The following is a 27,623-nucleotide window of genomic DNA, read 5'->3' as shown; positions in this document are numbered from 1 at the left end:
CAGATGGGGCATCTGAGGTGGCCCTGCAGTCTCTCTACCCTCTGAGCCCCCTCATCAGAGGCCCACTGGCCTGAGGGCCACATTGCCCATCACAACCCAGCACAGAATCTAGAACTGGAGTGCAGTGAGGAGGGAAGCAGACCAGGGGCCGGGAGTTTCCAAATCTGAGCAGCCTGTGCAACCTTCCCATTGCAGGGGGCTCTTCTGGGGCAGAAGCCCTGGGAGGGGCCCTGTGTCACGCTGGGCTAAGGGGCTGGTGTAGCCCAGCACTGTCGGTGCCAGGAAGCTCAGCCAGGCCACTCCAAGTCCGGGGCCTGTCCACCTGGGGCCCCCAACTTCTCTACACCATCTAGGCCAGAGACACAGCTCCCACCAAGCCCCACGTTCGGGCACCAGCTCAGCATGGGCAGACATGGGGACAGGGACAGCAGACTGGGTCCTCGAGCTCCTCTCCCACACCCGGAGTCACTTATCACAGCCACACTGGCGCACTGTCTGCGCAGCTGTGCTGAGCCTCTGCCGGCCCTCCAGGGAGACGGACAGCAAGCACTCATCGCCCTGCAGAGGACGTCACCTACTCCAGTCCTGCCCGTCCTCCAACCAGGGGCCAGGGCACAGAGCTGAGGGCGCCGGGCAAGGAGGAAGCCACATCACCATGGTGAAAGACTTTCTTTATAAACATCCGGAAGGAAGTTTTCTCACCCATCTTCTCAAGATGTCCCATGAGGGAGGGAGGGAGGGTGGAACTGCCTGGAGCAGAGCTAGGACCAGGGCTGTACCTGGTAGGGAGACTCTGGGGCCTCAGTCAAGCCAGGCCAAGCCAATGGTTTCAGAGGCTCCACAGCGTGCAGCGGGAGCGGGCCTCGGTGTCCCCAGTATGAGCCCTTATCTTTCTCGTGACTGACACAAACGCTGACCAGATGGGGGTCAGATGAGGATGAGGGGCTCAGCCCCACTGGACACTGGGCTGCAGGGGCCACCCCCCGGGTGGGGGTGCCCGCAGGGATGGAGGCAGCTCCTGGACTGGTGGCCAGCCTATGGGGTACTGGAAGATGGTGTTTCTCATGGGCTCGGCCCTAGAGAGAAGGAGAAAGGCAGAGAATTAGAATGGGGCACAGCCCAGGCTCAGGCTGGGGCACCTTCCCCCAGCTCCCCCTCCTTAAGACCCCAGCTATGGAAAAGGTCAGCTGCTTGCATGACCTATCTGGAAGGCAGAGCCTCAAAAACATGCAGACCCTCTGAGCCAGCAACCTCACCTCTAGGAAGGAGCCCAAGGAAATAGCAGAGCTGTGGGCAGAGACTGAGCTACAAGAAATGGAAATAACCTGTGTCCACCTGTGGGGGATTGATTAAATACACATGCACGTCCACAGCAGAGAATGCTATGCAGCCTGCATAAACTTTAAGGCAGACTTATATGCACTGATAAGGAAAGGTATCATGATGTACTGTGTGAGTAGAGAGAAAAAGCAGCTTATAAAATAATGTATATAGCATGATACTATTTTTGTTTAAAGATATATAACATATATAAATGCATAAAAAAAAAAAAACCCTGGAAGACACAGCAAAATGTTAACAGTGGTTCTATCTGCGTGGTGTAGTTATGGGTGATTTTTTTACTTCTTTATACTTTTCAAGAAAAGTTTTACAAGCACGCAAGCCTTTGAAATCAGAAAAAAATACTTGTCTAAAATTTTTTTTTAAAAGCCTCATTTCTCATGCTACTCACTCTCCTTCCCCTGAAGGCCCACCACCCTGGAGGCCACCTGGGAACCCAGGGCCTATCTGAAGCATCCACCCTGGGTGCTCAGCTGGGGGCCACTCTGTCCCAAGGGAGGCAGCTTCCCTCCACCAACTGTCCCACATTCCAGTGCTTCTGGACTTAATTCCCACTCCGTCTGCTACTCCAGGGCTGCACTGCCCCTCTCGGGCTATGGAGCACTTTGAACTCACCTGGGAGCTCAAGTCTCCCTTGTGGGACTGGAGCTCTCAGATGGAAGAGACCAAGGGGTAGGGCTGGGCTCCATCTGCCTCCCCCCGCCCCCTGTGCCCAGAGCCAGGCCTGGCCCCAGAAGGCCACAAAGAGCAATGCTGGGTGCTCTTACTGACTAGGCACTACTCTGGGCCAGACACCAACGTCTAGAGAAACTTCAAGCATCCTCATGTGAACCCCATTTTATGGATGAGGTAACTGAAGTACACAGAGTCAGTCACATGCCCAAGTGACAGAGTCTGGGATCAGGGGATTAGGGGCTAATGGGCAACATATTTGTGGGCTCCAGACACTGCCCCCCAATCTGCAGACCCAGCTTTCAGTGGAGGTGATGCCCTGGCACCTCCAGCAGGCTCGGAGCCAGTGGCCGGCCCTCTGCAGAAAGGGAAAGTCCTGGGCCCTCTGAAAGGTTTGGAGAGGGCTCAGGCCTCCGAGGCGGAGTGGGGGCTGGGGTCAGGAGCCCAGGGAGTTTGCCTCACTGCAGCCACCCAGCCTGCCCCTCTCGGGGCCTGACCCGCCTTACAGAGCTGACTTGAAGACTTCAGGCCAGGGAAATCCCCTGCTTAGCTGCCTGCTGCCTGCTGGAGAGCGCAGAAAGCAGCTCCCGGGATGATTTATGACATTGGGGAGACTTCATAAACTCCACCAGCCGCAGAGAAGGGTGGGAGTGGGGGAGGTTCCGCAGTTGTCAGAAGGGAGAGCCCAGCTGCCAGCCAACCCCAGACTTCCCACAGGGTTAAGGTGACTGCAATTCTCCGCGGGGAGGGTGTGATCCTGGAGAGCCCCTTCCCATGAACCTCAGACCCTTCTCTAGAAGATGGGGCAGATTCCTGGGCACCTGAGGCCTCCCACCAGGATAAGAGTACCCATTTTGTGTGCTCAGACACAGACACATTCCTTGGGCCACTGAGCCCTTGGGGCACACCCCTTCAGCCCTGCAACGCAGGGACACTGAGGTGCACAAGACTGCTCATGGCCTCTCTAGTGGCCTGTTTGCCCCCAGCACAAGGACAGGAGCAACTGTCTTTTGCTTTTCCCCAGCCATGGTTCTGATCAGAAGAAAAGAGTCTTAGGGAGGCACCTGGGCCGAACAGTAGCGTCAGCCCAGAGAGGGGTGCAAAAAGGGAGATTAAGAGGGATAAAATCACGATCTGAAGAGCCAACAATGGAAAACAGGGACAAGCACTGGCCTTGCCGGGGGATTAGTCTGTGTGTCTGAGGCCTTCCTCTCCCTCCTGCCACTGTCTGCTCTTGGCAGATCCCTCAGGGTCAGTCTGCTGAGGGGGGTGGCACAGTGTGCCAGGCTGGGGCCTCACAGAGCCTCCACCCCCCTTACGAGGAGGGTTGGCCTGGTTTACCTCAAAGGCTTTGCTCAGCCTGTGGGGTTGGGGCCCTCGAGTCTGGGTGGCCCCACGTACGTGGACCAGGCAGCCATCTTCACCCTGTGCCTCAGGGGAGAAAACAGACACCCAGAGAAGCGGAACCATCAGACTCGTCCCCACAAGGGGCCCACAACACATCTAGGGAATAGTCCTCGGGGCCAGGGACCCTGCTCCCCCAAATGCTCACATGCAGTCAACATGTCCTGAGCCTCCGCCAAGCCCAAATGACAACAATGTGAGCTCAGGGCCGTGTCAGGGGGGATGTCTTAGCTAAAGCTTAAAGAATGAGTCTGACTTTGCCAGGCAGAAGTGGGGAGGCAGTTCCAGGCAGATGAAATAGCATTTACAAGGTGCACGAAAATCCCACCACATCCAAGAAGCCGCCAAGCATCCAGTGAGACTGACAGAGGCCAAATGGGAGAGGTGAGAAGGTGACCCCAAGGGCTGGGGTGGTGGCAGGGAAGTTCCCCGGGGTCTGTTGAGCCGGGCTGCAGAGTCCAGAATCTCTAAGGTGCAGGGGTCGGGGTCGGGGCCAGGTCAGGGAGTGTTTTAGAAACTGGCTGGGGCTGTTGTGTGGAGGATGGAGCGGATGAGCAGAGGAGAGGTGGGAAGGCAGGATGGACTGCTGTGGCCGTCAGGAAAGCTGGGGTGGATGAAAGGCACAGAGGGAACTTTCTGCAGGGCTGCCTCCAGGGTAAGAGACTCAGAGAACAGAACAAGGCAGCCCGGGGGCTTGAATCCATCCCCCCTGACCCTGTAGGGTGGGCCTGTGAGTGGAGGAACAGACCCCAAAGCCAGGGGCTGTGGGATAAGGGCATTATTTTTCATGAGACACTACAGAAGAGGGCTTACAAAGACCGAAGCAGTGATAGCAGAAGTAATAATAAATGGTCACTTCCCTTCCAACAACCTTTTTCTCAAGGCCAGACAGGCTTGCTCTACCCAGAACAATTCATTTTGGCTCTGAACCCTCAGGAGGCAGGTGGAAAGGTACATGGGCACAGAGAACAAGTGGTGGCTGGGAAAAGCAGGTCCTCTGGATGGGGCCAGGTTGCGTGGCCAGAGGGTGAGGGGCACAAGGGACAAGGTTGAGACTCCATAGAGTCTTGGGTGGTCCCTAGTTGGAGGCTCTGTTCCAGAAATCACTACTGCTATCCCAGTGGTATCCCAGTGGCTACTGCCACTACCATTCCAAACCTCCAGCTGACAGGGCCCCTCGGCCAGCCATAAACATGGTGACAGAGGTAGCCCAGGTACTAGACCAAGAGAGGCCTAAGTTCTCTCTCAAGTGTCAGTTGAGAGATAGCAGGTATGTGACCAGGACAGTCACAAGCTCCTGGAGAGGTTGAGATTCCTCAGCCATAAACTAGGGGCACCAATCCCCCTAAATGCCCAGGGCCAAAGGCCAGGTGCACCACAGCACCAACACACCCAATTATCATGTGGTCACCACCTCTACCTGAGACTCTAGGCCCGTTATTCAGCCTCAGTTTCTCCGTCTCAACCCCCAGTCCTCTGAGTCTCATGGTCACAGGCTCCTGCACTGGACAGCAGTGGGACACATCTGTCCCCAGGGAGGGACTTCTGGGCACCTACCTCTACCCCATGCCTGTGCTCAAGCCAGCCCAGGCACTGGGTCTCCTTGGGCCCTTGGAAATGCTCAGGAGGTGCCCAGGCCTCTGGTGCTCACTCCCAACAGAGGACCACCAAGTCAGAGCAGATTGCTGAGACCCATGGGTGGCCAGGTCCAAGCAGTAGAAGAGCGGAGAAGGCCTTGGAGCTCTCTGGGTGCCTCCAACCAGCCCCAGCACTCTGACACATCAGCTGGTGGAGCCTGGGGCTCAGGACATGGATTCCCGGACCAGTCCCAAACAGGGTGCTCCCCTGACCAAAATCACAACCACCTCAGACAGGACCAGAAGGGAGGGACATCACACTCCATCCAACAAATTAGTCACGTCTGTACTATGTTGTTTTAAGGTGGGGGACAAAACCAACACAGATTTAAAACAAATTTAAAAAACAACTAAAAGTTAATTTTAAAATAGTTTAACAAAAAGTTCTTTTCATCAGGGCACAGAGAAGACAAGAAGCTTAGCCCCCACCTCCTGGCGGAGCCTAGAGAGAAGGCCTCACTCCCTACTGTCCAACCAGGCTCCCTCAGCCCAGGGCAGGCCACTGTTGCAGGAGACCACACCACAGAGACAATTGGGTCTGAAGCCCCATTGCAAGATAGGCAAAATGAGGCAGCCCAGTGCAGAAAACTACAAAGTCACAGGCAACTCACAAGCACATCTGTTAGCCCCCTTCCTCCCCTCTGTCTCCTTCAACACCTGGTAGGAGAGCCCAGGAGCCCTGGGACAGCATACAGCATACACCTGAGGGCCCCCGACTCAGGGTGCTCCACCCACTTCTGAACATATTGAGTGCCAGACCCAGGCAGCAGCTGGGCCAACCCACCCCAGCCTCCTCCTCAAGGAGGCAGTGAGGCAATGGCAGTGAGCCAGTCACATCTCTATGCATTCCCAGCTCTGCCTCTCAGCTGTGTGCCTTTAGGCAAGTCACACCCTCCTGTGAGCCGCACTTCCCCATCTGCAGGGTCTGGGGTCCTGGAGAAGAGAGCACAGTGACTGGCATACTGGGGCCTCAGTAACCACAATCAGGCCCCTCCCTCTGACAATGGACTTGGTGATGTTGAGTCAAGTCAGCTTAGCCACCTGCCTCCCCACCAGCCAGCATAGATACCAATTAAGGGAGGAGCCACTAAGGCAGGAGGATGAAGTCGAGGAACAAGAACCTTTAAACAAGTCCCCAAAAGCCCCAGTGTGGCCCCTCCCTTGGGCAGTTCTTTGGGGGCGTCCATGTCTGGTCCCTGGACTGGGACGGTTCATGGAGACTGCTCAGCTGCTGGTCAGGGCAGGCTGGCTAGGGTACTCTCCCAGAGGGGATAGGAGGAGGGGACCTACAGGTCCTGTACCTGCTGCTTGGGGCTGAGCTCAACCGCTTTGCTCTCTTTTCCAACCAGTCTTCCAGATGGCCCTCAGGGAGCTCGACGACATCTAATGGCCACTCCCTGGCCCGCCTCTCTTCTGTGGGGATAGGAAGAGAGAGGCAAGTGAGGGGCACATCCACCCCCTCCTGAACCCCACCCTCCCACAAAGCAGTCAGAACCTCCTGAGGAGTGCAGCACAGGCTGCGCTGTCCCCACCATGCTGCCACCTTCCTAGGCTTGCTCCTCTGGGCCTCACTCTGCTTCCTCATCAAGTGGAGATAAAACACGGGCTGCCTCCCAAGCTTTTTGCAGCTGGACACAGGATAAAGTATGTAGAGAGCCTGTCCTCAGAAGGGGCCCAAACCCGGGATCAGGGAGGCAACGTGGGCTGCAGAACAGGGCAAAGCTGGGTTTGAATCTTGGCTCTGCCCCTTGCAGGTCTCTCTGACCCTGGGCAGGGGAAGGCGCCTCAGTTTTCCTGGTTTTTCTTTTCATAAAATGTCCTGTAAGAACCTTTGCTCACTGAATTAAAATTGAGCCAATGGTTCAAACAAGCTGGGTGTGAGAAGGGTCAGGGTCTCTGGGAGGACTTGGGATGAGGCCTGGCGCTGGAGGAAAACAATCCTACTCATGGACCAACGAGGGGGCCCAAGGCCTGGGCTAGCACCACACACGCTTCATCTCACTTCGCCTCTACACCTAGACACATTTAAAAGGTCAGGACACTGCCTCCAAGAGGGTTAGTCATGTGCCAAGGTCACAGGGCACTCGTCTGTTCCCAGCCCGCTGGGGCTTCTCCCATCCGGGTCTCCACCAGGCATCATCTCCAGCTCCAGGCCCACTGGCCTATGCTTTCCTTGCCACGGGCCAACTGTTCCCCGAGAGCCTAGGCCAGTGAAGAGCTGGAGATACCACCACTGCCAGGACTCGCTGGCGAGGCCGATGGGGCCTCACTTCTGCCCTAGGAAAGCTCCTGGAAACCTTGTGTTTGTGCCAGGGCTGTGGCCACAGTGCCATCAGCTCCCCAGGGCAGGGCCCGCAGAGTATGACTGATCAGAGGGGAGTGGAGTCCCACTGGGAACGAGGGCAAAGGCCAGGCTGCCTCGGACACTCACTGGCTGCCCTGAAGCTTCCTGGACAGATGGAAGAGTGAGCAGCAGCACCCAAGGAGACTAGAGTTGGCCTCTAACCTGCTGGGGGCTCACGTGAGGGCCTTCTGCCCTACGCTAGCTTCAGTTTCTCTATCTGTTCAGTGGGGGCTTCATCAGAAGATCGAAATAGACCATCTCAGTGGAAATGTCCTTGTTCTCTAACTGGAGAAGTGACAAGTGAATTTCCCAAAGACAGACGTGGCAATTTCCAGGGGAAGCTACACTTGTTCTTCCCTGGAGCCACCGGGCCTGAGAATTCTGAGGGTGGGGAAGGTGTCGTCTTTATCCCTTTGTCCCCAGGATGAGGTAGGGGATCTGGTGCTGAGTAAGGGCTGGAGACAGGTGCTGCCTGATGGAAGGAAGGGGGGATGATACACACAAATAAGCACCCAGCAGGGTCCAGATGAGGCTGAGGCACTCCCGTCAGGGCTCCAGGACAGGAAGCCCCATACGTCACTTTAGACCCAGCAGGAACACAAATGGGAGTTCCCCTGTTCTTTTTCCACTCATGCCTGGGGCGGTTTGGAGGCAGTTCCTGACCTCCACCCCATCACCTAGGCAGCTCTCAGCTTATCCCACAAGGTGTCCACAAAAGAGGAGGAGGTGGGGAGACACTGGGCAGCTTCCTGGGCCTCAGATCTGGCATCCCCCCAGCAGACCGCCCCCCCTCCAACCCAGGGACCCCGCCAAAACACACCCTCCACCTGGATACTCAGCTCTTGCAGATCTCTCTCTGACATGTGGGAAAATCTGCAGTTGGAGCCAAAGTCACACTGGCCTGCAACAGAAGACAGGGAAGACAGAGTTACTCACGACTTGGAAGAGCTCCCTCCAAGGGCTGAGGGGCCATCAGAGTTTTAGGTGTGAGGCTTTAGAGTCTATAGAGTAGCAACTCCACCTCCAGAGAAAAACTTGGAATCTCTTTGGCCCCACCCACACAAGCAGCCAGAACAAGCCTGTTGGGAATCAAATCCTGAAGCCCTCTGTGATTGGGCTGCACAAGCCTCTGCAGGCTTTCTACTGTCACCACTGCCCTGGCCCCGAACCCCTGTTCCCCAGCCTCAACAAATCATGGGTGGGCCCCTGAAAGAGTCATGCTTTCTTTCCCCAATCCAGGCCACTGTACATGCTGTGCCCTCTGCTTGGTGCCCACCTGCCCATCTGGCTTGCAGGAGTGGCTGGAATGCTCGCCAGAAAGGCTTTAATGGTAGCTTTGCCAAGGAGGTACCAAAGCCCAGTGTGGCTTTCCAAATCTTAACCGGCAGACCAAAATGTGTCTCAAAATAACAGCAGACTGGAGGTCTCTTAAGCCAGCATAACCTACCAGTGGCATTTTCACGTCAAGGTGAAGTCTGTGGGGGAAGGCCCTGATCTGCAGGCCTAGTGACCATCCTAGGGGTCGCACTGTCTCCTGAGGGGAGTGTGGCCATACACCTGGCTTCCTTAGGCTGATAGCAGTACCTCTCCCCAGTGCTACATACCATGTTAATCACCATGGTTCCCCTCCTTGCCTTGGCTGCTAGGAAGCTCAGGGCCAAATCAGAAAATATACAGAAACTCAAAGCAAGCATGGAGGAAACTAATCATTCTCTGGGCTCTGTCTTATTTTTCCTACCTTTATTTTCATTTGCACTTGGTTCCTTTGTTTACTGAGGGCTTTTTTTGTTTGTTTGATCTCTTTGAACTATATGTATCTTTATTAGCTGGGTATTGAGCAGTCAAATCAACACTTAGCGCCCTTGGTTCTAATTCTGAACCTTCTCCTCAGATCTGTTACCATCTGTCTCCAGGCCTGCCTGCTGGGAGGGTGGGAGCAGGAGGTTGGACTCCCAGACTAACTTAATCAGCCAATCAATCACACCCATCAGTGTCTCCTAGATTTACTCGCAATCTCCCAGCACTTGCTTGTTCTGAGTGGGCCGATAAAATCACATTCTATGTCTGAAGTGCTGAAGACTAGGCCCTGGAAGTCCTAAGGCACAACCCCTGGGAAGGTCTCAACTGACCAGCTGGCTGATGCACTGAGACCACAAAATGGGTTTAGGATAGTGGCTGGGGAAGGGGAGAGGCTCCGGAGAGGTCCAAGCAGGCCAGACAGGGCATGCTGGTCCCTGGAGGGACCTGAACTGAGTAGAACACTTTACCTGTCAGCAGAAACTTCCTACACGGCCGCTTGTTCTGTTCATCTAGCAAGATGGCAGCTGCATCTGCGAGGAGAGAGGAGCCGGGTTCAGACTTCAGTTGCACAGAGGCACCGAGATCAGAAAAGGAAACAGTTCCCATCGACAGAGGAGTGTAGAAAGAGACAACCACAGTTGGGGATGACCACAGGTGGGGATGCTGGGCAGAAGCATCTGAGCTTCAGGTGACCTCAACCCTTCCTAGACCCAGCCAAAGGCAAGAACCAAGTTTTAGGTCTGAGGTTCTGGCTTTGACCAAACAATGGAATCACCTGGGCAGTTTAGTTTTTTAAAATCCTGGTACCCTACACTGTCCATACTGTCTTTGTAACTTCCTGTGAATCTACAATAATAGAAAACTAAAAAAATTCCTGGTGTCCAGGTAGCCCACCAGTAAGCCCCGGGGCTCAGGCATCCCTCCACAGCCACGCTGCAGCAGGTCACTCTCTGCTCCCTTGTTATACCTGAGACCTGCGGGCTCTCAGAGCCAGACCAGCTGCCGGCCTCAAAGGGACTTCACAGCAATCTTTCTGGATATGAACCTTAACCCTGGTTTCCTCCAACTTTTCCCCCTTTATTTTTATCATATATTTATGGTTTAAGTTTCGTGTGCTTCTTTGTAGGTAAGGAACCAATCGGTCAAAATCTGTGAGTAAGACAGGAAGATGCCCTGACTCAGAGGCCCTGATGTTGCCCTGGAGGCCTGGGCTGGGCACTTTCCCTGTTGGTGTCTTTTCTAGAGGCTGCTGGAGTAAAGGAAAGACCAATGGGTTTCCGAGTCCAGAGGCAAGCTGCTTAATCTCCCCAAGTCTCTGTTTCCTCATATGCAAAATGGGAGGAAAATTCTCCCCTGTAGGGCTGCTGTGAAAATTGAATAAAGTAATGGATGCAGAGCACTTGGCAGAGGTGGCCGATGATTCCCAACCCTCATGGCACATTAGAATTGCCGGGAATGTGGGGCTGGAAGTGGCTTCGGCATCACACTCCCCAGGTGACACTAACATGCAGCCAGGGCTCAGAACCTCTGTCATGGACGCTCAACAAACGGTGGCAGTTCTTCTTTCATGTCCTCCTCACAAACCCACTGCATAGTGCTACCATCCCCATTTTGCAGAGGGAAAAACTGAAGTTCAAACGGGGGAAAGGGCACACAGTCAGGAAGTGGCAGTGCCCGGTTTAACCCTGGCATGTGACTCTAAGGCCCCTGCCCTTTCCCATGTGATCTCCTGGTGGCTGGGTAAGGGCCAACTCTGATAGGAGCTTCTCCCTTCCTCTTCCTGAGGGCAAGACAGCTGGTAGGGTTGGGCCTCTGGGGTCAGGAGTTGGTTATCAAAGGACTCACTCCAGGGGTGGCCTGGCAGAGTGGTCTGGGTGGGGCCAGCAGGATAGAGGGTGTCTATCTGTCAGCACTGGGCCTGTCGGACTCAGCTCACCCAGCTGATGTGAACATTGCCTGGTCCTGCCCCCATGTCCCAGAGGTAGGACAGCTGAGCCTGAGTGGGGGGTCTGAGCCTGCATCTTAGCCAGGGCGCCCTGGCTGGGAGACTCACTGTGGGAGAAAAGTTCCAGGCTGCCCAGTCTCTGGCTGGTGGTTCTTGACCCCAGCCACATGGGAGAATCATCAGGCAGCTTTTAAAATATGTGGATCCTGGGTGCCTGGGTGGCTCAGTCAGTTAAGTGTCCAACTTCAGCTCAGGTCATGATCTCGCCATTCGTGGGTTTAAGCCCAGCATTGGGCTCTGTGCTGACAGCTCAAAGCCTGAAGCCTGCTTCGGGTTCTGTGTCTCCCCCTCTCTCTGCCCCTCTGCTACTCACAGTCTGTCTCTCTCTCTCAAAAATAAATAAACATTAAAAATACATGGATCCCAGGGCGCATGGGTGGCTCAGTTGGTAAAGAGTCCAACTCCTGACTTCAGCGTAGGTCATGATCTTACAGTCTGTGAGATCGAGCCCAACAGGGCTCTGCACTGTCAGAGCCTGGTATTCTCTCTTTCCCTCTCTCTCTGCCTCTCCCCTGAGCACACGGTCTCTTTTCCTCTCTCTCAAAATAAATAAATAAACAACTTTAAAAAGTTTCTTCCGAGGCGCCTGGGTGGTTCAGTTGGTTGAGTGTCCAACTTTGCCTCAGGTCATGATCTCATGGTTCGTGAGTTCGAGCCCCACATCAGGCTCGCTGCTGTCAGCATGGAGCCTGCTTCAGATTCTCTTCCCCCTTTCTCTCTGCCCCTCCCCTGCTCGTGTTCTCTCTCTCTCTCTCTCTTTCTTTCTCTTTCTCAAAATTAAACATTAAAAAAAAAGTTTCTTCTCTGGGGCACCTGCGTGGCCCAGTCAGTGAAGTGTCTAACTTCTACTCAAGTTATGATCTCGCAGTTCTTGAATTCAAGTCTCACGTTGGGCGTGATGCTGTCAGCACAGAACCTGCTTAGGATCCTCTGTCCCCCTCTCTCTGTCTCTCCCCTGCTTGTACTCTCTCAAAAATAAATAAAACATTAAAAAAATAAAATTCTTCTTAAAATAAAATAAATAATCCTGAGGACCATCCTTCTCAGGTTCTGCTTTAACTCATCTGAGGGGGAGAGCATGAAAATTGTTAAAAGCTCCTTGGTGACTCTGAAGGGCACCCAGGGCTGAGAACCCTAGCCCAGGGCCCGCATAAAGAAGGCATGCTCCTCCACCCAGCATTCAAGGCTCCTTGTGATCTGACCCCCTTGGTCCTTCTTGCTTCATCTCCCAAAATTAACAGCCACTTTGGTGCCTGGTGTTTGTTTGCTCGTTCACTAAGATATTCATCTAACAAACATTTACCGAGCTGGTCCTGCGCACCAGGCACCATGCCAGGATGGGGATTTAGTGGACAGTAAGTCAGACCTGCTCCTCCCTTCCAGTTCAACAGTCACACTAAGCCGTGGGGGACATAAACGGGAGCAGCCAGCATTCAGCCAAATGACCTCACCTTGCCTAGGGGGTGGGGAGGGCATCCCTGAGGACGCTCTGCCTGAGTTGAGTTCTGACATGGAAGGGCTAGGCTGAGGGCAGGACAATAGCAGGAAAGACATGCCCACAGACAGGACAGTACCTGCAATGGCCAGGGTGGCTGGAGCTTGGAGGGAGAGGTGGGCAGGGCATGGAGGCCTGCACAAGACAGGGGTTCTGCCCAGAACACACTGCTGTAACTGGGAGTGAGGCTGCTTAGGAGAGGGGTCCTGTCTTATTAACCTGGAAGTCTTCAGAGCCTGCCTCGGAGAAAACATGCTAAGTGTTCACTGAGCACTGTCTGAATAGATGAGTCCAGGAGATAAAGGGCCTGAGGCCAATCCTTTTGTGGTCCCATAAACATTGTTCCTACTGAGTGAACCCTTCCAGGCCACACAGTCATGTATGAAATATACTGAGTCCCTGTCACATCCCTGGGAGGTGGGTAGTGTTGTTAGGGCCGTTTTACACATGGCAGCTTTAGGGCCACACTGGGAGTGACACCTTGGGACTGACAGCCAATCAGCTTAGCTCCAGGACTCATATTTGTCCTGGCCATGGCAGAAGGATGGTTAGCCCCTCTGGGGGATTAGGGGACTTGTCTAAGGCCATGGAACTGGGAGCTAAGTGAATGTTGAGTCCTAGCCCAGGCTGGGGCGTCACGTGCCTCCCCAAAGTCTGTGCTGTGCAGTTTGCTCAGGTAAGCGGGAGCCCTGGGGAAGCCCCTTCAAGTGGAAAGAGCTCATGGGCCAACTTGTGGACCCCGGGGTGAGTAATCCACCACTCTGGATCTTGAAATCAACACCTTTAAGTGGGGACCCCCCCCCCCCCCCCCACGCAGCCTCCCTTGCAGAGCTGTTCAAGGGACAGAATGTGCCTGGGGATGAGAGAAGACACTAGGAATACAGGACTCCTGCGAAGGGGCTTATGATACCCACTCTTTCATCTTTCCTTTATGTAATACAATAGCCTCTGCCAATCAGCCCTAGACCCAAAGTCCCACCTGTTCCCAGCTAAGAATCTGGGGCTAAGAGGAAACACCAAGGTAATCTTGAAGCCTGGCTCCATGCCAGATAGCAGTCCCCACTGGATTTGGAGCACAGGGATCCTTTGCCTGACACCAGAGTCAGAGGCCTCCCAGGCACCCAGGAGACACCTCTGGCGCTGATTTCCCCTCCGCCCCCACTCCCAGCCCCTTGCGACCTCAGCCATGCCTGGCCTGCTGAGCAGCCTGGCCACCCTCTCTCACCCAAGCCTCTGAGCCTCAGCTTCCTCATCTGAAATGAGAGTCTGAGAGATCTGAAAATAATGTGCCAAGGCCCCACCTCAAACCTGCCTCTGAGGATGGGGTCAGGTGACCAGCGGTTTTTTATTCAAGGTCTCCAGGTGATCCTAACTTGAAGGGTGGAGATCTGCCTTAGAGGATTACTGATAAAGCAAATGACAAACCACAAATGGCACCTGGCATGCAGCAGGCACTCCATAAATGCTCACTCCCTTCTTGTAAATTCTGAGTCTCAGACCAGGAAACCTTGTCTCCACTTCTCCCTTCTCAACTGCTGAGACTCATCTCCTTCCTTCCGCTCTGGGAATCCTGCTCCCCAAATAATGAAGCATCAGCCCTGCCCCAGCTCATTCTAGAAGCTCCTGGCCCACCTCCACCCCACTGCCAAGCTCCCTGTCTGTTCTGATGACAGTAGAGCAGCAGCAGCAGCAGCAGCTTCCCTGAAGTGAGCACCTCGAAGGTGCCAGGCCCTGTGCTAGGTGCTTATGGCCTGAGCTCATTTGCTTTGGTAGCACCTGCTCTAAGAAGCCTTTCCCGGAAAAGCCCTGGCTCCGGCAGCCGATTATTCATCCAGTCAGCCAGTCATTCAACAGCTATTTACTGCACCCCACGCAGCAGACAGTCATCATTGTCAACTGTAGGTCTGGTCATGTCAGCCACTGCCTGGTGCCCTTCAAAGGCTGCCCTCCACCTTTGCCCTAGGGACAAACCACCCTTCCTACTGTGGCCTCCACAGGCCGGCACAATCTGGTCCCTGCCCTGTCACCAGCCTCAGTCCCTACCACCCTCCTCTCCCCCTGTGTTTAGCCATATCCCCTCTCCTCTGCACCAAGAGCACCTGGTGCTTTGCTCTTGGCCACCTGCTTCTGCATGCCCTCTGCCCAAAATGGTGTGGCTTTGTGGCTGGCTTTTCCCTATCTTTCCAGCCGTTGGCTCAAACATCACCTCCTTGAAACAGCCTCCTTCCTGGCCACAGTATCCCCAGAGGCTGGCAGACTGGAGCCCTCAGTCAAGATTACTGGGGGAAGGAGCTCACATTCCAGACTGCCCCTTGGAGGGCCCATCTGCCCCTAGGGGCCCAAACTCCTCTCTTTTGCCATTCAAACAGCCAACCTAGGCTGTGGAGACTGTCACTGGCACACGGTACTTCCTTGTCTGACAACCGGAAAGATCTGAGAGCTGGCCTCCATTGGCCCAGCTGCCCGGTCAGTTGCCACTCACCTCGAAACATGTCATACCAGACCTTCTTGGCCTTGAGGTGCTGTAGCCCATTCAGGTGCTTCTTGCGGTTGTGGAGGTTGTCCTGGAAGGAGCGGTTGCAGTAGTCACAGAAGTAATGCTTCCCCATGGCCACCTCCGCCAGATACTGCCTGGGAAGCCACAAAGCACTCAGTCAGGAGTATGGAGGAAACACCACACACTAAGGCCCAAAGTGCACCACACCAAACCAGCACTCCCTCAGGGCCAGTGTGAGGAAGGCTCTATATACACAAACCCTCATTTTCAACCCCAGGACAGCCCATGAGGAACCACACAGGCCAATCATTACTGTAATGATTACTGATTACGGGTTGAGAAGGCCTCATTTCAGGGGGATCTTTTAAGAAATCTGATGCCCAGGCCAGGGACAGTGGAACCTCAGCGCGGGGAGAGGGGGAGACCCAGGCATCAGGCACGTTTGTAAAACTCCCCAGGGAGTTCTCATATGCAGCTGCGTGGGAGAACCACACCTTATACCCTCTGGCCACTGCCCCTGCCCCTACTCCACTCTGGCTTCCTCTCTCCCCTCTCCTCCAATCTGGCCACATCAGCCTCATCTCTGCTCCTCCCCTCCCACACTCCAGGCACTCCGCCACCTCTCGCACCTGCTGGTCCCTCTGCCTGGATGCTCTTCCTCAGATTCCTTCCTTGCTCACTTGATTTCTTCAACCTTCACTCTAATACTGTCTTCTCAGTAATCTCCTGTGACAGCTTTATTTAAAATTGCAGAACACTCTACTTAGCTTTCCCCATTCCCTGCTTCATTTTTATCACCTTTGAAGTAATAAGTTACTTGTTATGTTTATTATCTTTTTCTCCCAACAGAAATATAAATCCAAGCGGGCAGGGATATCTTTGTTTTGTTCACTGCTGAGCCCCAGTACCCAAAGTGGTGCACAGTACAGAGTAGGCAACCAATAGTTGAGGAATAAGTGGATTAATTCCCATATTCCTTATGGGACAACTGAGGTTCAGAGAAAGGAAGTGATCTGTCCAAGGTCACACAGCTGGTAAGCAGAAGGTGAAGCCAAGTGCCCTAAAATCCCACTGCTGGGTATCCTCACTTCCACAGCCAGCTCAAAGCTTACAGAAGCCAGAGAGCTCAGGCAGAAATGCAAACAGCTTCCCAAGAGATTAGCTAAACTCTCAGAGGGCAGGTCAATCAGAGAGGGACATGAGAATGTTTCAGCCTTAAGACTGAAGACCCCTCAGCCATAGTGACCACAGCTGCCACACCTGACCCGGGAGACCCACAGCCATAGGCAGGAGGCAAATCTATGAGTGTCAGAGCCAGCCCTTGGCCCTGGTCCCCCAGTTTGCTGCCGAAAGACCAGAGGATGAATGGGTCCACTCTGGGCTGTCAAGTGGGATCACAAAGGCTGAGCCCAGACCAGCCCCTTGCCCTTCAGGTCCTATAGTCAGATTTCTCATTTCCCAGAGCAGGTTCCTGAGTGCCAGAGGAAGAAGGAGAGTGACTTCCCCAAGCAGCCCACAGCCAACTCCCAGGACTTGGCAAATTAAAGATACAGCTGGGACCTGACCACAGGGCAGATGGATTGGGGGCATGTATCTTGGGAAGAAGAGAAGAGGGAGAGAGACAGAGACAAACAAGCCCCTGGACTGTCCAGGCAGCCAGGTGGGTCGATGGAGAAGGCTGTTCCTGTGGCTGACAGGGACAGCAGCCATTAAGTCAAGGGCTGTAATGGGATCAGGAACAGACAGTCATTCAAAATGAAAACGTATAAAACCTCTCTTCTCCTATTACGGCTGAGAAACCGCATCCCAGACACACGGACTTGATATATTAAATTTGGCAGCTCTAATACACCCCGTCTTGCCAATAAACTTATAGGAATTGGATTGAAATTGTAAGAGATGAACGTTTAACGGCCGAGTGCTTAACCAAGCCATTCACGAAGCTTGAAGCTCTGAGGAGCTGTTGGCTCTGGAGAGTAATGGGGTGGGGAGGTGTCCCTCCGGGAAACTGAGATGGAACGGTGGCTCTGCAGCAGACTTAGCTGGACAAAATCATGCAGGGCACTGAGAAGCCAGTTGTGTGACCTTGGACCTCTCTAGGCCTCTACTTTCACTGCAGGAATGTGAGGCAGGGGTCTGACAGGTTAGCTGATTGCTTGGGAGCAGGACACAGACGTTTGCTAATGCAAATGAATTGTTAATAAAAGAGTAATAGAAATACAAATGACACTAATAATGTCCAGCACTGAGCAAGTGCTCAATAAAAGTTACCTACTATTTGATTTATTGAGCACCTACCACGGGCTGGCACTAGGCTGAAAGCTTTATAATGCATCATCTCATTTAGTGCACAGGACAAACTGTAAGGTAGGACCCATTACACTTTTTCAGATGATGGCACTGAGGCTCCAAGAAGTGAAGTGACCTAGCCAAGGTCACAATACTGGAAAGCAGCCAAGCTGGGTTTATTTATTTTTTAAAGTTTATTTATTTATTTTGAGAGACAGGCACACAAGTGAGGGAGGGGCAGAGAGAGAATCCCAAACAGGCTCTACACTGTCAGCGGAGCCCGACACGGGGCTCGAACGCACGAAACCATGAGATCATGACCTGAGCTAAAACCAAGAGTCGGACGCTTAATCAGCTGAGCCACCCAGTAACCCCAAGCTGGGTTTAGAATCCAAGTAGGATGGATCTAGAGCCCACACTCCTAATCACTTAGAAAAGTCTCCTCCCCATAAAATCATACTACTGACAGCTCTCCTTTATTAATCATTCACTGTATCCCTGGGACCATATGGCCCCTTCAAAGTCTAAATGGTATGTATTATAATCGCATTTGTGAAAGAGACGATTGAGGCTCAGAGAGGTGCTGTGGGGTGTCCCAGGTCACACTTCCGGGAAAGGCAGAACCGGTCTCACAGTGCCCGTACTTGCACCTGCTAGGAAAGCCTCCCTGAAGTCTAATGATGAGCCCCTCAGGAGTGGACTGTTTCTACGGGTACGTGTGTGTGTGTTCACATTTCCCCTTCTCTCCCACATGCACAAATCATGGAGGAGAGCCACAGAGGCAGTGCTGTCCACCCATGCCTTCCTTCCCCTGCCCACCCTGCATCTGGCACAGAGGAAGTGCTTGGCTGTCCAGCACGGGTCAGTGGATCCTGCACTCTAGTCCCAGCTCTGCTAGGTGACAGAATTCACAGAATTAGAAAGCAGTGGCATCTGGATTTAAACCTGTATGTCTTGAGACATCTAGACACCTAGAGGCAGACCAGCTCCAGGGGAGCCAGTGCTTCCCACCTACCTAACAAGCCTGTCCCCACAGAGGCAGAGGCCCTGTTCCTGGGCAGGAGCTGGGCTTCAGCAAGGTGACCTTGCCCAGGCATCAGCCAGGTGTGAACTTCTGGAGCTCCTGACCCAACGGCGTCCCTCTTTAGTACCTTGGAACACCTTGAAAAGGTGCAGGCACAGAATCCTCTAAACAGATACAGTGCCCTGCCAGAGCGTGTTTGGCAACTTGGCAAACAGAGCGTATTTCACTGCGACTCACCCTTCAGCCAGGTGTCCTTGCACAAGGCACAGCCTGCACCACCACACTTGGCAGCCCCGAGTGGGAGGTCAGGGAAGGGGGGTGGAGACAGCTGGACACCTCTGATGGCGCCCAGACACCAGCATGGGGTGCTGACTAAGCTGGCCCTCTCCGCCGTGATTCATCCTCATCCTCTGAGGCTGCCGCACTCGGCAGCATGAGAGCAGGGCCCTGCCTGCAGTACAAAACCATCCAGCTCTACCCCACAGGCTGTGCCACCGGCCCACTCTCAGGGACCAGGTCCATGTTTGCAACAGCATCTGCTGGCTCCCGGGGGCTTCACCAGGTGACAAGATGGCTCCTCATGGCCAAGGGGCAGCAGGCAAGGCTAGTGGGACAGCCCACAGGTGTGGGTTTGAATCCCAGCTCTGCCACTGATCAGCTAGGCGACCTCGAGAAAGTTACTTCATCTTCCTGCATATATCCTCAGCTATAAAATAGGGACCCCACTGCTACACTGGATTGACCAAGGCAGGAGCATATAAGGATGCCTACCATATAGTTAGTGCTCAAAGAATGGAGACTGTGACTGCTGGTACTATGACCACCCAGGCGGCTCACTCCCTTGCTCTCCTGGTGAGCCTACCTTGACCACCAGATCGAAAACTGCAGCCAAAGTGGCAGCCGCAGGTACTTCCGCCCCCCTTACAACTTGCTGTTTTCCACAGCTCGTCTCCCCTCACATGCTGACTTACTGTCACGTGTGCCTGCCTCCCCACTAGAATACAGGCTCCCTGAGGGCAGAGAGTTCGGTCTGTCCTGCTGCACCCCAGCACCCAGAACAGGGCCTCGCACACACAATTGCTTGCAGAATGAGCCAAGGAGCAGCCTGCAGAATCCGAGGCCTATCACCCTCTGTTCACCTACAGTTCCCAGACCCTCTTCTCCTCAAGTTTGGATCTAGGGACCAGGACGAGGAGGGATACAGAAAAAGGACACATTAGGTCCCCAAAACAGATCTCTCGCTGCCACCACTGCCCTCCCCGCAGAACTTCTGTCTCCAACAGAGAGCCCTGCTCTGCTGACTTAAAGCACACCTGGCCATCCTGTGGTGCCTGACTTCAGTCTTCTGGGCTCAAGGAAAAGATTACCTACTAGTGGAGACACTGTGGGCAGAGCGAAGAAAAGAGAATGGGGGTGGGATGGGGTGAGGGAAGATAGCATCACATTCCTGCATGCTAGGCACTTGGCTTTCATTCTCTTATTTCATGCTCAACAGATGACATCAAGGTGTCCATTTCACAGATGAGGACACACATTCAGAAATACTCCCAATTTGCTCTGAGCCAAGACTGGGAGAGACACTGATAACAATTTCTCATCAACCTGAGTGCTACGGGAGGGCCAGCGGCGCTGAGGAACCCCACACACCCTCTTGGGGAGACCTCACCATGACGCCGTGAAGCCATGTGCTGACACCCCACAGCCAAGGCGTGGAGAGCCAGAGCCAGCAATCCCCCTGGGGTCTGGTGGAGCCCCGAACCCTCTCTCTTCCCAGCCCACTGCTCTGCTGTGAGGCTGTCATGGGGCAGACATTTGTGCTTCATTGATATTCTTGGTTTCTTTCATTGTGTGTGTCTCAGGTACAGAGCTGTCTTTGGCACAAGGCTAAAATAAGCCAACAGCTCGGCCGTAGCCAAGGGCTGGGATGCGCACTGTAATAATTATCTAGGACTTGTGCTCACCACATGCTGCCCTCAAGCTCACCTGTCATTTCTTCTAATTATGGCACCGCCAGACCCCAGGTAAACAATAAACAGCAGCCAGAGGACAGCTTTATCACACGCCCACTAGGAGCACAGCAATGTCCCAGTGCCACATATGCCTGCCGTCTGGAGTCGATGGCATCAGAGCTGCCTGTGGGGGTGGCCCACAGACTACCCACTCAGAACCCAACTCCAACAGAAGTGCCAGAGAGATCCAGATGTCTTCCCTGATAGGAGCCCCATTATGTTAGGGGTCTTTCTCAGACCCCTCAGTGCTTAGTAGCAACCATACACCTCTCTTATCCTGACCTCGTTTATGTGTTCCACCCCCTGGGGTAAGGTGCATAAATCATCATACCTCCGGCACTATATGGCAGTGGTGGCCCCACCCACAACAATTTCTAACTTGGCAGGTCTGGGCCAGGACCAGGATCTAAGGCAGCTCTGATGTGTAGTCCACAGACCATGCTCAGAGAAATGCTGGTCTAAGGTAGATGATGGACTGAAGAACAGAGAGGGCGAGAGCTTGCCCAAAGTCACACAGACTATCCGTGCCAATCATTCAACTACTCACTCTGGGCCTCATCCGGTTGACAGGAGTAATAATATGATTCTATAAGATTACTATGAGGATTAAATCATGGTTACTAGGTGCTTAGTGGCATGTCAATGGTGCTCAATACACATTTGTAGATGTGGCAGCCAGCCTCGGTGGCCCCCATCTCCTGGGGTTTGCACTTTGTGTTGTTCACTCCCAATCTTATCAGGATTGGTCTGTGTCACTAAGAGAATAGACAAGATGGTATTTACTTCCAAAATCAGGTGTAAGACAATATGCCTTCCATCCTGGTGCCTCTTTCTCTGATCACTTACTCTGGGGGAAGCCAGCTGCCATATTGTGAACAACCCCCCCGCGGAGGCCCATGTGGTAAGGAACTAAGACCTTCTGCTGACAGCCATGTGAGTAAGCTTAGAAGTGGATCCTCCAGCCCAGTCAAGCCTTCAGATGAGTGCAGATAGCTTGACTGCCACTTAGTGGGAGCTCTGAGCCAGAACTACCCAGCTAAACCAGTCCCAAATTCTTTCTTTTTAAAATATGATTCCTTTTTTTTTTTTTTAAGTAAGCTATATACCCCCAGTGTGGGCTTGAACTCACAACCCTGAGATCAAGAGTCACTTGCTCCTCCGAATGAGTCAGCCAGCTGCACCTGCACTCCCAAATTCTTTTATTTAATAACTTTTTTTAAAGTTTATTCATTTATTCATTCTGAAGGAGAGACAGCACGTGCAGGGGGAGGGGCAGAGAAAGAGAGAAGAGAGAGAGAATCCCAACAAGTTGTGCTGTTAGTGCAGAGCTCGATGTGGGGCTCAAACCCATGAACTGCGAGACCATGACCTGAGCTGAAATCAAGAGTCAGATGCTTAACTGACTGAGCCACCCAGGCGCCCCCCAAATTCTTGATCCTGAGAAACTAACTGTATGAGATATTTATTGTGTTAGGTTGTTAAGTTTTGGGGTAATCTGTTATGCAGCAATAGCTAACTAATACAGTGAAATAAACAAATGAAAAAACTAAATTACTTTAAAATATGTGAAGACCACAGGCATAAAGTGCCCCATGTCCCAAAATATCCTGAGTGGAGTCAAAGGAGCCAATCTCCTGACACAGGCATAACCCTCGAGTTCTCTGGTTCCCTTTTCTGCCATTTATTCACTAACCAAACATTTCTTCTCTGCCAGACTGAGGTTCACATCTCACAACACAGAGTCCCTGCTCTCACAAGACAGTGTACTGAGTACATGCTGGGATGGCCAACAGATGTGCCCCTAGTAACAGCAGTAGGTAAGAAGCTGTGTGCCAGAGGGCACCAAGGAGGGCACCTACATCCAACAGGTAATTCCTCCAAGCAAATGATCAGAGATGATCTCAAAGATCTAGGTACCAAAATGGCCACTGCAGTGTAGTTTGCCCTAAAAGTGAAATCTAAATGTCCAACAGTAAGAACAGCTGACAGTTCATTGCTTACTATGCGCATGTATGCTGCTCAGTTTCCCCGATAGGGAAACTGGGGGTTCAATGACATGATGCACAAAGCCTGTTATCCTCATCTTACCCTAAAAACAAAACAAAACAAACCAAAACAAAACAAAACAAAACAAAACAAAACAAAAAATGGACAGAGGGATCCCATAGCTGGCAACCATCAAGAGTAGGGTATGAGCCACATCTGTTCAATGCACTACCACACAGCCATTAAAAATCAAGTCAGAGGAAAAAAAACCAAGTCAAAGGAGACTATTCCCTCGCATGGACAAATGTTCACTCCATATAGCTAAATAAAAAATCGCTCATTATCACAACAGTTTGTCCAATATGATACCATTTTTTTTACCTCTTACCCCAACACACACACACACACACACACACACACACACACACACACACACACACGAGCAGACACAAAATATTTATTGTGGTTATATCTGGATAAAAGGATTATGTGCAGAATTTTTTTTCCTGCTTTGTGTTTTTCTATTTTTCTAAGTTTCTACATTTAGTGTGTACTGTTAAATTTTCTCAAAAAATTCCGTTTGAGTGTCCAACTCTTGATTTAGGCTAAGGTCATGCATGATCTCACGGTTCGTGAGATGGAGTCCTGCATCAGGCAGGCTCTGTGCTAAGAGCAGGGGGTCTGCTTGGGATTCCTGGCCTCCCTCTCTCTCTCTCTCTCAAAAATAAATAAATAAGCATTAAAAAAAAAAAAGATCTACAGTAGATCTTACCCTCAGTCCCTGGCTGAAGGCTGAAGGCATTCTGATTCCAAGCAAACCTGGCCCAGCACAGGCTGGTTAAACCAGAATCTGGGCTCCAGGGAGCTGTAGGCTGGAGACACAGTTTCTCATCAGATAGTTACAGGTCCCAGGAGGCCAGAGCTTCCAAATAGGAAAGGTAAAAATAGTATGAATGAGGCTTCTGAACCAGAAACGCAGACTCAGAACTGCCTCTGCCTCCCTCTTCTTCTGCCCCCAGGCTGGTCCTGTCACCACCATCACTGCTGCCCAAGTCCATTCTCACCTCCTAGTACCTGATCCAGCCTCTTCAGTTCACCCCACCCTGGGCAGCATCAGATTAACCCTCTTAAAAGGACTCCTGCTCAAGATTTTCCATGGCTCCTGGTGCGGAGCTTAATACAAATGAAGTCTCCTCTGTCAGATCTCCAGGATTTCAGACTCAGCAGATCTGGAGAGGGGCCCAGAAATCTGCATTTTATTTTTTTAATTAAAAAAAAATTTTTTTTACATTTATTTATTTTTTGAGAGACAGAGAGAGACAGAGCACAAGTTGGGGAGGGGCAGAGAGAGAGGAGACACAAAATCCGAAACAGGCTCCAGTCTCTGAGCTGTCAGCACAGAGCCTGATGCGGGGCTTGAACTCACAAACCGTGAGATCATAGCCTGGGCCAAAGTCGGACGCTTAACTGACTGAGCCACCCAGGCACCCCCAGAAATCTGCATTTTAATCAGCGAGTCTAGTACCCCCTAAGAAACAAAGCCTAGAAGGGGAGCACCTGGGTGACTCAGTCGGTTGAGCATTTGATGACTCCTGATTTCAGCTCAGGTCATGATGTCAAAGTTCCTAAGATTGAGCCCCGCATTGGGATCCATGCTGACAGTGCGGAGCCTGCTTCGGATTTCTCTCTCTGCCCCCACCTCCCCCACCCCCTTCCCCCCTTATGTGCATATGTGCTCTCTCTCTCTCACTCTCTCTTTCTCTCTCTCAAAACAAACAAACAAAACTTAAAGAAAAAAAAGAAACAAAGCCTGGGGGAACAAGCTTCTCCAGCTCATCGACCTCTCTATTCCCTGCATTCCAAAGGCAGCCTCTGCTGGGGACAGTCACTCTGAGTAGACACAATCCCTGGATTCTTGTCCCAGTCAGAAATCGGTCTGATTATAAAAATAACCTCAGCTCACTAAAATGGTAAACCCAACATGATTGGAATGCTAAACACAATTCATCAGGATAGATAAAGCTGTTTTCTTACTAGCTAAGTATCCTGTCACGCTCCAGATAAGTTTAGAATTTAAAATAGAGGTAGTAAAATAAATCAAACTGTGTAAAATAAATAAATAAAAATAAATAAATAAATTTATAAATAAATAAATATAAAATAATAAATAAATAAATAATAAAATAAATTAATAAAATAAATCAAACTCACTGTTCCTGACCTAGGCTTAGTAATAATCAGTGTATACTTGGTATTTAAAAGTATCTATAACATTGGGGCGCCTGGGTGGCTTAGACCATTAAGCATTTGGACTCTTGATTTCAGCTTGGGTCATGATCTCACAGTTCATGGGTTCGAGCCCTGCATCAGGCTCTGCACTGACAGTCCAGAGCCTGCTTGGGATCCTCTCTTTCCTTCTCTCTCTGCCCGTCCCCTGCTCGCTTGTTCTCTCTCTCTCAAAATAAATAAAATAAACACTACAAAAATTTTTTTTAATAAAAAAAGTAAAAATATCTATAACATTGAAAAGAGCTAGACATGTTGAGTATATGACAGAAAAACAATGCAATTCCAACTTAACATACAGAAGTCAAGAATTGAGAAATATACTGGGGCACCTGGCCAGCTCAGTCATTGGCAGTGTGGAGTCTGCTTGGGATTCTCTCTCACTCCTCTCTCTCTCTCTCTCTCTCTGTTGCCTCCCTGACTTGTGTGTGTGTGTCTGTCTCTCTCCCTCAAAAATAAATAAAACTTAAAAAAATAAAGAAGTTAAAATATATAGTTAGGTAATTGATATTAGATTTCTGATTTCAAATTGAGAGGTTAGCAATGGTTGGAAACACTGGCTGTATATTAGAATCAGCTGGAGTGCTGTGAAAGCTACTAAGGGTGCCCCCCATATGTTAATTTCTTGTCGGACATGGCACCTGAATTTTTTTTTTTTAGCTTCCCAGACTGAGAACCAGTGACATAAAAGAATCTAAGTCTGTTAAAAGTATTGAACTGTTTATAAGAACTTGAAATTCATTATGTTTGTAAGCTTAATTTATTAGATTTTCTGGTAATGTTTTGGAAATTCTTGGGAAATTATACTTGTTAGGCTATATATCTGAAGTACTTAAAGAGGAAATCAAACATATTAAATTTACAAGTGAAATAAATGTGTAAGGGAATGTAATTAAGCTGTTAAAAGGGCTGTTTGAAGGAATTTAAGGAATTCAGTTCAACTTGAGTTCAAACATCAAAGGAAAAGTGAAGGTCATTTTTCTTATTTTTCTATAGTTATGTATAAAATAATTTCTAAGTTGAAGTAAATGGCTTAAAGAAAATTAAGTATTTCAAAACTGTTGCTCCAAAATGAGAATTAACTAAAAAGACAATAAAATAAAATTAAAGTAAATTAAATTAAAACAAGCCACACCTTAACTCCCTGTTGTCTTTCCTACCCATTCCACTTAAAATAATCCTTCCATCCCCTGAACTTCCCACCAGCCAGATTTGTTGTTAGCAAGACATAAGTACTCTTTCCTAGAAGCTTCACAACTTTCCACCCCAAGGAGCAACCAGGATGCTTTTCAAATAGAAAATAACCCTAATTAAGGTTAATTCATCATGCTATGGAGCTTTTCGCGTTTTTCTTCCCAATACCCAGTGAGGCATTCCTGTTACTTTTCCAAGTCAGAGGCAGACCCAGGCCTCTAATCCCTGGTTTTCAGTACCTCTGCTGATGCCGATGCTTAGGCCTCTCCTTTGAACTCAGATCCAAATCCCCTTTGGCCTCCTGGCATCTCCACTAAGGGGCAGCTCAAACCAGACATGGCCAAAGAGAATTTAAGGTCATCCTTGTGGATTTTAAGTTGTTGAGATCAAAATTTAAGAGATGTCATTCTCCATTCCTCTTTCCTGCAGCCCCTACATGCATCTGAAAGCTTGTTCTGTCTGTCCTACCTCCCAAAATACATCCCAGATCTGATCATTACTCTAATCCATATCCCAAATTACCATCCTGTCCCAACTGACCCAACCCGATAACTTCCCCTCTTCTATGTGCTCTCCAAAGAGCAGCCAGAATGATGACATTAAAATGTAAATTGGATCAAGTCACATCCCAGCTTAAAACCCTTCAGTGGCTTCCTAGAGCAATTAGAAAGAGAAATAAGACTCCTTACTATGGGTTAGAAGGACACATATGAGCTGACCGAAGCCCACCTCTTCACAGTCCGCCCTACTGCTTTCCCTCAAGTACTCCAGGACTGCTGCAGCCTCAAGTCCTTCGCACCAGCCTTTTCCTGTTTGATGGGACTTCTATTCATTCAGGTCCCTGGTTAAGTGTCACCCTAGGCACCCTGGTTAAAATAGTACCACCAGACTCTCCTCAATCAACCTGTCTTTTGCTTTTTAAAGTATTACTTGTTTGTGGTTACCGCACCTCCCCATCTGTCCACACACAAGCCCTCCACGAGAGCAGGGACTTATTCACCCGTTAAGTCTCCGGCACATGGCCTAGGGCAGCGCTCACAAAACATCAGTCGAAGGGCACTCCAAAGCCCCTGCTATTTCTATTCCCAAGAAGTAATAAGTGGTCTCCATACCTCCCCTTTCCAGGCCAGGGTTCTACCGGGCTTGAGGGGAACAGGAAGCATATGCATAACCGCCCCTTCCCCGGAGGCCGGGTAAAGGAATCCAAGCCCCAGGACCCAACTTTTGCCAAGGACTCCAACTCTAGGCCTAGACACGGGGCTAACAAAGGTGACAGACTGAGATGAGCCAAGTACCTGGGCAGCGAAGCCCTCTGGCCCTTTTATTCACTCCCCATTCCGTTAAGTGGTGCGGCCCACTGCGGAGGGCAGGGACTTAGAAAGAAGAGCCCACGTCCTCCCGTGGGGTAAAGAAGACTTAAGACTCGCCCCTCGACGTACTGCCAAAGAGGGTACCTGGCTCCGCAGGGCCCGACGGCTCCGAGCTCCTCCTCCTCCTCTGACTTCGAGTCTCGAACTGCTTGCTGGGATTCGTAGTCCTTCCTTGAGCCTGCCCTTCCCAGAAACCTTTGGGAATCATAGCTGAGACACGGCAGGTGGAGGGAGAGGTAACGGAAGCGCGAAAGCTTCTGGGTGTTGTAG

At 51.4% G+C, this 27,623-nt stretch overlaps 1 protein-coding gene across 4 annotated transcripts; it reads right to left on the bottom strand.

Annotated features, from left to right (window-relative positions):
* Positions 1 to 653: 653 nt before the first annotated feature.
* On the bottom strand, positions 654 to 27,579 carry ZMAT5 (zinc finger matrin-type 5). Of its 4 annotated transcripts, none has more exons than XM_015083660.3 (6): positions 27,438 to 27,579; positions 15,181 to 15,329; positions 9,666 to 9,728; positions 8,219 to 8,299; positions 6,356 to 6,467; positions 654 to 1,076 (listed from the first exon to the last, which is right to left on the bottom strand). In XM_015083660.3, the coding sequence occupies exons 2-6, from the start codon at positions 15,305 to 15,307 to the stop codon at positions 947 to 949; spliced, it is 513 nt and encodes a 170-aa protein (XP_014939146.1). In that variant the 5' UTR covers positions 15,308 to 15,329; positions 27,438 to 27,579; the 3' UTR covers positions 654 to 946. The 4 variants fall into 4 exon arrangements, with proteins under 4 accessions (XP_014939146.1, XP_014939148.1, XP_014939147.1 ...); XM_015083662.3 differs by having other exon boundaries at positions 27,423 to 27,497; XM_015083661.3 differs by lacking the exon at positions 27,438 to 27,579 and adding an exon at positions 27,279 to 27,413.
* Positions 27,580 to 27,623: the final 44 nt, after the last annotated feature.

The sequence above is a fragment of the Acinonyx jubatus genome, chromosome D3 (assembly GCF_027475565.1).
Source record: "Acinonyx jubatus isolate Ajub_Pintada_27869175 chromosome D3, VMU_Ajub_asm_v1.0, whole genome shotgun sequence".
Classification (NCBI taxonomy): Eukaryota; Metazoa; Chordata; class Mammalia; order Carnivora; family Felidae; genus Acinonyx; species Acinonyx jubatus.
Note: the sequence above shows the minus strand (reverse complement) of the source record. Positions and strands in the feature narration are given on the sequence as shown.